Source organism: Drosophila arizonae, chromosome 5 (assembly GCF_054131065.1).
Source record: "Drosophila arizonae isolate 15081-1271.41 chromosome 5, UAZ_ARI_1.0, whole genome shotgun sequence".
Taxonomy (NCBI): Eukaryota; Metazoa; Arthropoda; class Insecta; order Diptera; family Drosophilidae; genus Drosophila; species Drosophila arizonae.
This window is the reverse complement of record NC_142925.1, coordinates 10,955,868-10,967,860: the sequence shown is the minus strand read 5'-3', so window position 1 is coordinate 10,967,860 and position 11,993 is coordinate 10,955,868. Positions and strand designations below refer to the sequence as shown.

The 11,993-nt window shown below is 41.9% G+C and overlaps 6 protein-coding genes across 9 annotated transcripts; 4 read left to right on the top strand and 2 right to left on the bottom strand.

The window, feature by feature from the left end:
• The first annotated feature begins 231 nt into the window (after positions 1-231).
• LOC108615243 (dnaJ homolog subfamily C member 21) lies at positions 232-2,085 on the top strand. The gene is made up of 2 exons (XM_018009599.2): positions 232-837; positions 895-2,085. The coding sequence occupies exons 1-2, from the start codon at positions 232-234 to the stop codon at positions 1,939-1,941; spliced, it is 1,653 nt and encodes a 550-aa protein (XP_017865088.1). The 3' UTR covers positions 1,942-2,085.
• LOC108615249 (LHFPL tetraspan subfamily member 2a protein) lies at positions 1,939-2,924 on the bottom strand. The gene is made up of 3 exons (XM_018009607.2): positions 2,507-2,924; positions 2,329-2,442; positions 1,939-2,269 (listed from the first exon to the last, which is right to left on the bottom strand). The coding sequence occupies exons 1-3, from the start codon at positions 2,922-2,924 to the stop codon at positions 2,127-2,129; spliced, it is 675 nt and encodes a 224-aa protein (XP_017865096.1). The 3' UTR covers positions 1,939-2,126.
• Positions 2,925-4,366: 1,442 nt separating this feature from the next.
• Positions 4,367-5,222, top strand: LOC108615250 (uncharacterized). The gene is made up of 3 exons (XM_018009608.2): positions 4,367-4,770; positions 4,850-4,960; positions 5,020-5,222. Exons 1-3 carry the CDS (start codon positions 4,367-4,369, stop codon positions 5,120-5,122), a joined length of 618 nt encoding a protein of 205 aa, XP_017865097.1. The 3' UTR covers positions 5,123-5,222.
• An 812-nt stretch (positions 5,223-6,034) lies between these two features.
• Tina-1 (Troponin C-akin-1) lies at positions 6,035-8,564 on the top strand. 3 transcript variants are annotated; one of them, XM_018009611.2, is made up of 4 exons: positions 6,035-6,216; positions 7,703-7,924; positions 7,990-8,087; positions 8,177-8,564. In XM_018009611.2, exons 1-4 carry the CDS (start codon positions 6,202-6,204, stop codon positions 8,346-8,348), a joined length of 507 nt encoding a protein of 168 aa, XP_017865100.1. In that variant the 5' UTR covers positions 6,035-6,201; the 3' UTR covers positions 8,349-8,564. The 3 variants fall into 3 exon arrangements, with proteins under 3 accessions (XP_017865100.1, XP_089326548.1, XP_089326547.1); XM_089470422.1 differs by lacking the exon at positions 6,035-6,216 and adding an exon at positions 6,439-6,565; XM_089470421.1 differs by lacking the exon at positions 6,035-6,216 and adding an exon at positions 7,464-7,556.
• Positions 8,565-8,709: 145 nt separating this feature from the next.
• On the top strand, positions 8,710-10,926 carry LOC108615254 (putative gamma-glutamylcyclotransferase CG2811). Of its 2 annotated transcripts, XM_018009613.2 has the most exons (3): positions 8,710-9,131; positions 9,197-9,304; positions 9,373-10,926. In XM_018009613.2, the coding sequence occupies exons 1-3, from the start codon at positions 8,818-8,820 to the stop codon at positions 9,413-9,415; spliced, it is 465 nt and encodes a 154-aa protein (XP_017865102.1). In that variant the 5' UTR covers positions 8,710-8,817; the 3' UTR covers positions 9,416-10,926. The 2 variants fall into 2 exon arrangements, with proteins under 2 accessions (XP_017865102.1, XP_089326549.1); XM_089470423.1 differs by having other exon boundaries at positions 8,711-9,131; positions 9,197-10,926.
• LOC108615247 (protein CDV3 homolog) lies at positions 9,577-10,842 on the bottom strand. Its single transcript, XM_018009604.2, has 3 exons — positions 10,609-10,842; positions 10,202-10,516; positions 9,577-10,093 (listed from the first exon to the last, which is right to left on the bottom strand). Exons 1-3 carry the CDS (start codon positions 10,840-10,842, stop codon positions 9,836-9,838), a joined length of 807 nt encoding a protein of 268 aa, XP_017865093.1. The 3' UTR covers positions 9,577-9,835.
• Positions 10,927-11,993: the final 1,067 nt, after the last annotated feature.

The window sequence follows — 11,993 nt, the reverse complement described above, 5'->3', positions numbered from 1 at the left end:
ATCAACTAAAGTATGCTATATAAATTGAAAATAAAGTATGTTAACGTTAACGTCATGTTAACGTTATCGATATACCGCCACACACTGTAAGAGTGGCTAGCATAATTAATCGATATCGTAAAGTTCCATCTCTGCGCCATGCATTATTGTGAAACATAAGCAAATTTTTTGCGCTAATTTCGTTTACATATTTAATTCATGTGATTCATTGGTTCTTATAGAAGTTTTAACATGCGGTGCTATTATGAGGAGTTGGGCGTGGCCCGTGACTCCAACGAAGCTGACATTAAGACAGCTTACCGGAAATTGGCATTACGCTGGCATCCAGATAAAAATCCAGAATGCCTGGCTGAAGCAAAGGAACGCTTTCAGCTAATTCAACAGGCCTACGAGGTTTTATCCGATGGCCAGGAACGTGCCTGGTACGATAACCATCGCGAGCAAATTCTGCGCGGCAAGAATTCTGACTACTCCGAAAACTGCTTGGACGTGTTTCCCTACTTCACCGGCTCCTGCTACAAGGGCTACGGAAATGATGCTCAGGGCTTCTATAGCGTCTACCGCGATGTTTTTAACAAAATTGCTGCCGAAGATATGGATTTCATGGACAGTGACGACGAAGGCCTGAGCGCGCCACAATTTGGCGATGCCAACAGCAGTTACGAAGATGTGGTCGGTCCATTCTATGCCTACTGGCTTTCATATAGCACCAAAAAGACTTACGAATGGCTCTGCCCGTACGATGTACGTGAGATCAAGGAGCGTTTCATATTACGGAAAGTAGAGAAGGAAATGAAAAAGATTGTACAGAATGCGAGAAAGGAGAGGAATGAAGAGGTGAGTAGCAGATGGAACTGGTATATAGGCTAGCAATTAATGCTCTCTTTTTTGCAGATTCGTAATTTGGTTTCATTTGTGCGCAAGCGTGATCGCCGTGTGCAAGCCAACAGACGTGTGTTAGAGGAGCGTGCCGAGGCGAATCGTTTGAAGCAGGAGGAGAAGCGCAGGGAGCAATTGCGTCAACGCCAAGAACAGCTGGCCGCAGTGCGTGCCAACAAGGTGGACAACGATGGTTACGAGGAACAGCTCAGACAGCTCGAGCAACAATATGGCAGCGAGTCAGACGAGTACACCGATGAGGAGGATGAGGACGAGAATGAAGATGATGTCGATGCAGAGAACGTAGACTCAGATAATTTGAGTGAGCAGGAAGTGGAGTATGTGGATGATCTGTATTGTGTGGCATGCAACAAGTCGTTCAAGAATGCCAAAGCGCGCGCCAATCACGACGAGAGTAAAAAACATCGCGACAATGTGGAGCGCCTCTGTCAGCAGATGGAGGCCGAGGAGCAGGAATTTAATGAACACAGCGAAGAGCTAGAGGCAGCTGAAGAAAGTCTAGAAGACCTGCAGCTGAATGGCAATCACGAGGCAGACTTGGTCAGCGATGAGGCCGCAAACGACCAAACGAGCAACAAACGCAACAAGAAAAACAAGAAATCGAAAAAAGTTGCCACCAAGACTGCTGTAGAGAGCGATGATGAAGACGAATCCGCGCCACCTGTCAGCTTCAATGCGGCGCCAAGTAATAGCGAAGACGATGACAACGACGATTGGAGTCGTGGCAAAAAGTCAACCAAAAAGACAAAAAGCAAAAAGTCAACAACAGCAACAAATGTCAGCAAACAAAAAGTTGAAGCGGCGTCAGCCGAGGCAAAACCAACAGCAGGTGCGCCGGCCAAGGCGGCGAGAGGAGGTGATGATACGGCGGAGGCAACAGTTGTGCAACATACTTGCGTCACATGCAAACTATCGTTCGACTCCAAGAACAAACTGTTTGCCCATCTCAAGAAGACCAATCACGGCGTCTACATACCCAAGGCCAAGCCGGATGTAGAGGGCAAGCCACCTGGCAAGGGCAAAGGGAGGCGAAACAAGTGAAGCTTCTCTTCGATTTATTTGGCTGTTTCGGTTGCAGTTGCAGTTGCCACTGCAGCTGTCCTTGTAGAAATTCTAGTTGTTTATTTATGCTTATGCTAATGTTAAATCGTTAAATTCGAAATTAAATTAAGTGTACACGCCCAATTATCGGTTGAATGTTTTAGCTGCCATAGATACGAGATTGGCTATGGAATGCAAACGAGTTTGCTGCCGGACTCGATGCGCCGGCGCACGCGTGTTCGTAAATTGGAAGATTCTGCCTTTAGGCTGATGCCGGCGGCTGCGAAAGTCAGCAGGATGCCCACCAGGGCACAGTAGAAGGAGATGCCTAGCAGTGGAACAAGTGGATTAATCAGAAATTACTGTATATATAGACGTTCTGCTTACCTATGCTGCAATCAGCTGGATAGAAGGGTTCCGCCTCCTGGCCGCACAGACGTTGCACGCGTGCAGCCCGCCAGCCCAAGGGATGCAGAAACAGGGCCAACATCACAGCTATGCCTGCAGAGGATTAGTGATAGATTAGCTGGGATGGTTGATATATTGTGGCAATTTTAGAACTCACCTGCGAGCACCTGTGCACAGGCCGTCATGTTGTGTATGCTCTTGCCAAATGCTGACTGCCTGCAGCAGGTGAGCAGCGTGGCGCACACCGTCAACGAGAGCAGCACTAGCCCCAGCGACAAGCAAAACATGGCCAATTTCCATTCCAATGGATAGACACTGCCATCGGTTGCAAAGCCATCCAAGTCGAAACGTCCACAATGATAGCCCAGCTGTTGCATCTGCTTGCAGCGTGTATAAATGCCCACAGACTCTAAACGCTGATTAGAACCGGGCGTGGCCTGACTCCAATTGGCGCCGCCAATCGGGGGTCCAATTAGCCATTTGGGTGTGACCAGAGCAACGGCCACGAACATATCCGCGACCAGGGTGCACAGAAACCAGACTAGACTCACACTTGTGATGATAACGTAGCACATTTTACTTGATGTTTTTTGCGCAGTTTGTGAACAATTTCTTCGTTTGTTTTCTGGTAATTTAGTTGGAAACGTTGTCAGAACACGCGTCCGCTTCGGCCGCGTACATAATCGTCTCTAGCATTTGGCTATGCGTACACACACCCACATTCACCACAAATAGCACCACCACCAACGGGGCGACTTCCTTTCAGCTGACCAGCTCGAAATGGTATTGTTTATTTTATATGCTTTCCACTCGCCGTTGTCTGTTTTATGTTATTCATTCACCCCATTCACACACACGCACGCACACATACACAACCACACTCCCAGTTGAAAGCGAATGAAAGAAAATAGTCAAACTTTATAGTTGTTGTTATACTTGAAGCTTAAACTGCAGCTGCTGTTGGCATTTTCTTCTTTTTCTTTCTCACTCTGTACGTTTTTCAATTTTGCAATATTATTATTATTTTTTTTTTTTGTTTTTGCTGCGGCTCCCTTTTGCGCAGGCGTTGTGCACGCGTTGAACGGAGTCTGAAGAAAAACTGAATGAATAGCGCGCATTGAAAGCAGCCAAACGTCTGTCGAAGCGCATGCCCAGGCCAGATGTGTGCGCCTGCAGCGCAAGGGGGAACAGTTGGGGGAGTGGCCGGGGCGAAGCTAGTAGGGGGGGCGCAACAAGAGCGGACACAAGAAATCCAGACATTCCAGACGAGCGCCCAGCAAAAAGTTCTCACATGCACACACAGTAGCATACAGAAGTATGCGTACGATGCTATATGCAGAAATGCACAATCAATTCGTCGTGTCTTAATATTTGATCAAAATACAAATGTATAACAAACATTAATCTTCTTATAAATAAAATGACTCGAAATTGATAGTTATTTACTAATTTAGTTTCAAATAAAATAATTTAAATAAGCACATTTTATGCACCCACAAAATTTTGTTTATATCAATACTTTTTCAGCTTACTGCATTTCTACTGGCTCTCCGCTCGTTCGCTCTGTTGCTCTCATTGTGTGTTGTCTCTCTGCACTTTTGCTCTCTTTGTGCTTTGCATGTGCACACACATGTTGGTTCTGTTTGACCCCGACTCCGACTCTGTCTCGCTCTCTGCAGCCCGCTTATGCCGGCGATGAGTAATAAGCGGCGGGTATTTGGTTCTCTTTGAATGCAAATGAAGTTTCGTAATGCCAGCAATCGGCGATCTGTCTGGCCTGGCTTATCAGTTAGCACCCCCCCAAGTGATTTACATGTTCGGCCCCATTGCATCATACGCGCTGTGTACTTAAGGCAATTACTGTTACTGTAGCAATGATCGTGACCGGGCAAAATGAATTGCGTACACATGTTGAAATCACTTTCACTCTCACTTGGCGCCAATAGGACAGCTGACTTCTACATTTCAATTTCAATCTCAAGCGTTATCGCAATCGCAATTTGTCGTTCAGTCAAAGATGCTGTCATTGCCGGTGTTCCCGTTACTAGTCCTTCAACTGTTGCCTGTCTACTGTTACTATCACGAGTACCGTTACTGGGAGATAAATGATCCGCCGCCCATATGCTCAGAGTATGAGATGCTGATTGTGAATACGCACCAATGTGTGCGCCGTTGCAACATTGTGTGTCAACGCGGCGTTTGCTTTGAGGATGGACCGTGTCCTTGTGCGGATCAGTATCAAAGCTCACATGGGGACAGTGTAGTATGTGCCGCCGAGTGCGTGCCCGGCTGCCAGCAGGCAGGTGGACACTGTGCCGGTCCCGAGCTCTGCATTTGCCGCAAGAGTAAACACTACTACTACGATCCAGTGGCGCGTCGTTGTCGTCGTCGTGGACCCCGCCTTTTGGATCTGTGCGGCGGGTAATTCAAATGCTTAATTATCAAAATAATATTATTTGAGTGTTTAACTGCATCTCTCTGTCTCTCTCTTCTCATGTAGTCGTTGCATTCATGGCCGCTGCTCGTATGATGGTCGCTGCATCTGTGCGCAGGGCTATGAATTGCGAAGTACGCTGCTCCATGGCTCCGAATGTATGCCAACCTGTGATCAGTAAGTGTTGCACAAAATCATAAATATACATACAATGTCTCATCTGCAACATCCTACAGCGACTGTGGTCCCAGAGCCTATTGCTATGCTCCCAATATGTGCGCCTGTCGGCACAAGCATTATCACTATGCCTGGAATGGAAAATGTACCAAAGACTACTAAAGAAATTTGTTTAACGTGATAATAGGGCTGTTTTAAGTCCATTTTAATTTATAAAAAATCAGAATTATTAAAATACTTATGCTATAAATAGCAAATTGAAGATTAGCATCGTATGTAGATTTTGGCTTTTATGCAACCAAAATGCCTCACATTTATTTTACAGCGCATGAACAGTTTGAGAGTAGGGTAGCAAGAATAAGCGAAAAGAGAGAGGGAGAGAGAGCGATGAGAGCACGAATGCTTTTCCGTTTGAGCAGCTGTGTAATATAATGTTTAATGCCGCATTTGTTATTGTTTATATTTTGTGTTCATAGTTGCAGTGCTTGTTGCCGAAAGTAACAATTTGATTCATTTCTTAATCAGCTGGCTATTCACTATGCCGGAGAAAAAAATCCGTTGCTCTGCAAAAGCCGAATGCGTACGTGTGGTCCAGTGGCGTCGCTTTAAATCAACATTCTTATAGTTTTAAAAGGGGGTCAGTCAATCCCCTCTGCCATGGCCCTGACATTGGCGCAGCAACCAGTTTAAGGCGACCAACTGAAAAGAAACGCTTGATAAGCTCGAGTTTTCGTACCAACACAATCACACGCACACCAATAGACACATTTCTTTTGTGCCCATATGTAATGTGCGCTAATTTTTGTCTTTCGTAGGGCATTCGAATTTTAATAATATGTCTTGCTCACATTAGATAAAGAAAGAGCGATCAGCGTGCTGGCGGCGATGGCAGCGGTAATAACAAGCGCGTGTGGCGTGTTTTTATTTATTCTTGTTGGGGCAGGGGCTCGCTGCTCTGCTCAGTTGTCAGTTGTCGACGTCACTGGCAGCGACAACGGCAGAGGCGGCAGCGTTCGTTCTTCAATGCTTGTGGGCCTCTGTCGATAGCAGCAGCAACGGTCGCACTCAGTTGGAGTTTTGCTTTCCAGCAGTGCGGTTCGGCGTCCTCCCAAATAACTTCCCCTTTGCTCATCTACTCCTCTCTTTGTGCATTCGTATTGTTTGTGCATTTCTTGCTGAATTTTATATCAATTTGCAATTTTAAACAAGCTTAAGTAAATCGACTGTACTTAAAAGCAATAATGGGCCAAATCAGGGTAAGTACAATTACATAATCGTGCCTTTGTTAATATGTATTTACGAATGTATGTATAAAATGCAATTTTAATTTATGTGCACACACATGCACACATAAATATGTATTCCTTTATGTGCCTATATATTAAGCTACCTGTTATCCTTTGACAAGCTGGCAACACTGATATATATAAAGCGTGGGAATATTTATAGTTTCACATGTTAAGTGATTAGAAGCGTCTGTTTTTAAGTGCGTGTGCGAGTACTTGCGTGCTCGGGTCTGTAGTGAAAGTTATGTAAGAGAACAGAGAAGCGTTTAAATTGTCATAAAAATGCAACAAATTATTCACAGTGACAGGGAAGCTGAAGGTAAATTCGTTTTAGCGCTTTCGTGGCGTGTCAATCTCTATTTGTCTCATTGATTAGAACGCTTTAAGTAATTATATTAACGCAATATTTCTTTTTTTTTTTTTTTATAAAAAATGACATGCAAACATACATTTTTTATATCAAGCACACATATATGTACGTATATATATATACATACATACATATATTAGATTTTAAAGTAGGCGGAGCTGCTGCGTAGTTCACAAGGCACGCACGTCAGCCAAAAAAAAACTTGAGCAGAAAGAACAGTAAACAAGATATATGTATGTATATGTATGTATGTGTGTATTTGTGTTTTATAGTAGTGTGTGTTAACAGAAACAATCAACTAAAAAAGTGGCGTGAATGCAGTAAACCGGTTAATGCATTACCGTTGTCCAATAATATTTTCATCTCGTTTTGGCAACAAAAACAAAAGTGTATAAATAAGTTGACTTTGTGTTGGTATGTATGTACATACACACATATGTGTGTATGTATGTATGTGCGGGCGGCGCTATGATGTGCTCGAGCAATTAGTGATGGGCGTTTGTCATGAAACAAACACGCATGAAAACAGAGTATTAAGTGCGCTTTTGATATATTTAGATTGTTTTGATTTTTTAAATGCGCAAAATATTGTCTTCCGATTTATTGTTAATGATGAACTATTAATGTGGCATTTAAACTTAATTTAAAAATAATGCAGTTGATTTGTAAAATTGATTTTAAAATTTTCATTTTATTTTTTATTTAGTGTTATTATATTAATTTAACTTTTTCAACTTTTTTAACTTAAATATTCCATTTTAAATGCAAAGCATTATATACGCTTGTGTAGAAATAATCCGTGTCATTTTATTGTATTGAGTCGTGCATATTTGTATCACGCGCCCATCTCCTCAGTCTTTAAATGATATGCCGAATAGTCGCAGTGTCGTGTCAAGCTTATCAAAAGCCTCTTCCCCGTTGGGGGCTACCGATACTGTGTGTATGGAATATTCTTTAAAGTTCTTTTTATTATTGGGCTTTTTGATAAGCTGCAGGTGTTAATTATAGATTTATAGATTTATGATAGTTAAGTACATTTTGTTATATGCATAAATTAATTGATGGGAATTTTTCTTTGGCACACAGAAAGCTTCGTCGGCATTGAGCAAATTGTTTGTCTATGGCGCCTTGAAATACGGACAGCCAAGCAATTCGATCTTGGCCAACACGGGCAATGGCTACGCCAATTTCTGGTGCCGTGCAACGACGACACAAAAGATGCCTTTGGTGATTGCCACGCGTTATAACATTCCATTTCTGTTGAACAAACCCGGCGTGGGATATTATGTAACCGGCGAGATCTATGAGGTAATTGTTTATCCATATGCATAAATAGATTAGCGATTCGGTTAACCAATTTATGTGCTATATAGGTCGACGATCGTATGCTCAACTCATTGGATAATCTGGAGGACTGCCAGGATGTTTACACTCGCGAAATTCAGGATATGAACATTGGTGTGGGGGAGGGGTAAGTTCCACTCAACTTATAATGACGTCAAAATTTTATTTTTATCTTTATATATTTAAATTTATTTATAAACATTTTTCTATTTGCAGCACCGTTCCATGCTGGGTCTATCTGCTGCAAAAGTATCCAGAGAAGCTGCTCTCGCTGCCCTATCTGTCTAGCTATGAGAATAGCTCCACACATCCGTATATTATGCGACATCGTCGCACACACAAGCATCCAGCACAGGATGATCTCACTTATGAAGCGGCTCAAAACTAAAATGTGTTCGAAAAGGAAGGGCGTGGCCAATTATTATTATTATAACTACCGGTAGTTGCATTTGTAGAACATATACACAGACTTTATATACACACATACATATATACATATTGCTATATATATATATATTACATGCGTACGATAGTTGATAGATTGAACGTAGTTTGTAATTTTATAAGTTTCAAGTAAATAAAAGCAATTCGAGATAAATACAAACAGATCATATTTGCCAATGCCCAACAGGTGCGCTGACTTTGTTATTATATAAATAGCGCGTGTAAACATTTGTTATTTTGTGATCGTTTTTTTCCCTACAGCTGTGATGTTAATTGTGGAGCAGCACTGTTAACTTAACATATGCAAATCTTATCACTTGTCGCCGTTTTCAGTGATTGGCAATTTGGCTGAAATTCATCCAGAAACTACTTAATTATCAGATCTATGATTAACATTCCATAAGAGGCTAATCATGTCGCAGGCACTCAAAAGAGTTTTCGTCTATGGCACCTTGAAAAAAGGCGAGCCGAATCACCATTGGTTAACCAGCGAAAAAAATGGCTTCTCGCGGTTGCTAGCCAAGGGCAAAACAGAGATTAAATTTCCCCTGGTTATTGGCACACGTTACAATATTCCATTTCTGCTAAATAAGCCAGGTGTGGGCCACAATATTGAAGGTGAGATTTACGAGGTGGATGATACAATGTTCTCAAATTTGGACGTGCTAGAGGATTATCCCAGATACTACGATCGTGAGCTGCAATCGATATTGACAAATGAAAATGAGTAATGGGAACAGCTGTTCTTCTTGATTAACTGTAATTAATGCGCCCTTTGTTTGAATTAAGCAGAAAATTGGAATGCTGGCTTTATCTGATACGTAACTATCCGGAGAGTATGTTGGCCAAACCTCAGCTCAGCTCATATAGTAATCGGCCCGAGCAGCCATATAGTGAGAAGTCAGTCAGAGATCCAAACATCCCAGCCCGAGATGATTTATCCTATTGAATATATAACATTTTTACAGTTATGTCCAGAGCAAACCAGATGATCTCTTCACGGACGGTTAGAGAGCAAATTTCCAACTTGGAACAGAAAAGTCGAGAATAGAGAGCGATAGTGCTAAAGAAATAAATTTATAAACGAATATAAAACGAATCTCAACGCATGGCTATTATTCGTACTCTCTTCTATTACATTGATTCCATAATTCAAAAAAATGCAAACGAAATGAACAATATTTCTCTTATTTTTCGGTTAAATGGTAAAGGGTTAATCGAAGCCTAAAAAAAAGTGTTTACAATTATGCATGCAGAACTCGTAATAAATTGTTTTTTTTTTTTTTTTTTTTTCTGTTTTGCTATAGCTCCGAATCAGATTAGATCAAACTTCTAGCTTGAGTGTAGCACATAAGATGAAAACGGTAGATTTTTGCTGTTTGTTTGTTGCTTGTGGTGTGTCGACATCGTGATCGTTGGCAGGGACATGGCCTAGCTGTCGGCCTCATCATCGAGCGACTGGAATCGATTGGTGGCCGCAACGGGCGCAGCGGCTGTCTCCTGCACTCGCTGGTAGCGGCCGCCGTGTCGGACTTCTTCGAAGGCGGGTTCGTTTTTCTTTTTGCGCTGTTCCTCCGGCCGGGCCGCGCTCAGCGTCGGGAAGAACTCCGTGTTCGTGATATCAGGCGCCGTGCGCCTCGTACGCAGGCCACCGCTGCCGCCGCCGAGGCCCATCCCGCTGCCAGCTTGCTGCAAGATGAACAAAGTCCAATGAATATCGTACGGCATTTAGAAAATCAGTCGCTGTAATACGATATACGTACATACATATATGTACGTATATGCATAAATACTTACGGCAGCACGTAACGCGGGTGAAATGTACATTTTGGACGATGACTTCTCTGTTTCCACCGGCACCGGTATTTGAGTCACCTCCTCTGCGGGTATTAATTTCTTCCAGGGACCAAATCCGCTTCGCTTGCTATTTGGATCTCCATTGGCATCGCTATCCTCATCATCATCATCGTAAATATCATCAGATTGCTGTTGCTGTTGTTGTTGTTGTTGCTGCTGCTGTTGCTTATCAGAGATGGTAAGTTGACCAATTTTTAAGCCACTGTAATCCTTGCGCTGCTCCTGCTCAAATTCTTTCCATTCCTCCTCCACGGGCTGCGCACGGCAACAATAACAATTAGTGAAAATTTGATTTGGATGACAATGCAGAGTTGGAAACTCGATTGGAATTTGATTGCAACTCTCACCTCGATGTTTGGCTCTGGCACTTTGATGTTGCTCTCGTTTTCGCCGCCTTCTGCCACGCCGCCAGCCAAAGCTGTCGAGACTTCAGGTTTTTTTGGTTTGACAGCAGTGGCCGCCACCTCACGTTTCGTGCACTCCTCTAGGTTCCTCACTAGCTCATCGGCTGTCACAAATTTGCTCTTGGATTTCGACTTCTTCTTGTCCTTTTTCGCAAAGAAATCGTCTAATTCGGCCATGCTTGCAATAATTTTTCGCGATTCCCTGTTCCAAATTATAATGAAATCCAATCGCACTTGCGTGAGGTGGTATGTAAAAATAAATCGCTATCGATAGTGCCTATCGATGATTGAGCCACACGTGGTCAAAGTTTGCTGAACATACGTTTTAATTTATTGTTAATATAAGCAATGAATTTATGTCAGCTTTTTCAGCTAATAATTTGCAACGATGTAGTTCATTGCCCAGCCTGTGTATGCCAATTCCGAACGTAACGATGTCTTTCGATTATACTAATTTAATAAAGTTATTTGTGCATTTTGGCGCTGAAAAAGTATACAATATTAACTCAATCAAAATGTATCGAAACTAGTTGTGAAAATGTATAATAAAGCTTCTAATATTTAAGAAAAAGTGACATATCGATATGAAAATTGTTCAAACATGAACTAGTTTATATAAAATTTGCACTGTGTGGCAGCACTGGCAGTAATTAAAAATTCGCAACGGCTATCGACGGTTAGCCATTTGGCGGTTCAATTAAAAGAGTTTTGACGAACATATTTATATTTTGATATTAAGCCGCATTTGCATAATTTTTGCATAATTACCGAATGTGGGGATTTTTAGCTGATGTTATTATTGTAGGACTGGCACAATTTGCAATGTTTGGCAATAAAATTTGATAATATGGATGAGATATTGATAATTGCATAATATTCGAAATAAGGCAAAAAGCAAAATCCAAATTAATTGTATTCGCTTTTGCAAGCAGTCAGCAAACAAATTTACATGATTAATTATTGATGCAAATAAATATGCTAATGGGCCATAAATATGCATATTTAACCAACGTTTAAACAATAAATGTTTGCAAATTGCTTTGCACTCTAAATAATGTTTGCAGTTCATAGTTGACCAGTTTAATGGTCACCCAAAGACTATATATATATGGGTTATAAGCTAAGGCCGCAATAAGACTTCCTTTATTTTTTTGTTTTTGTTTTGCCGCATTCGTTATTGTTGTCAAAGTTCCGCAGAATTTGCTAAGCAAATGTGTGCGCCAAATAGATATTTATGACTGCAGCTTGCAGCGCTTGCCACATACACTATAACAGTCAAGCAGCTAATAAATATATATATTTGTAGCATATGTATATGGATATATATG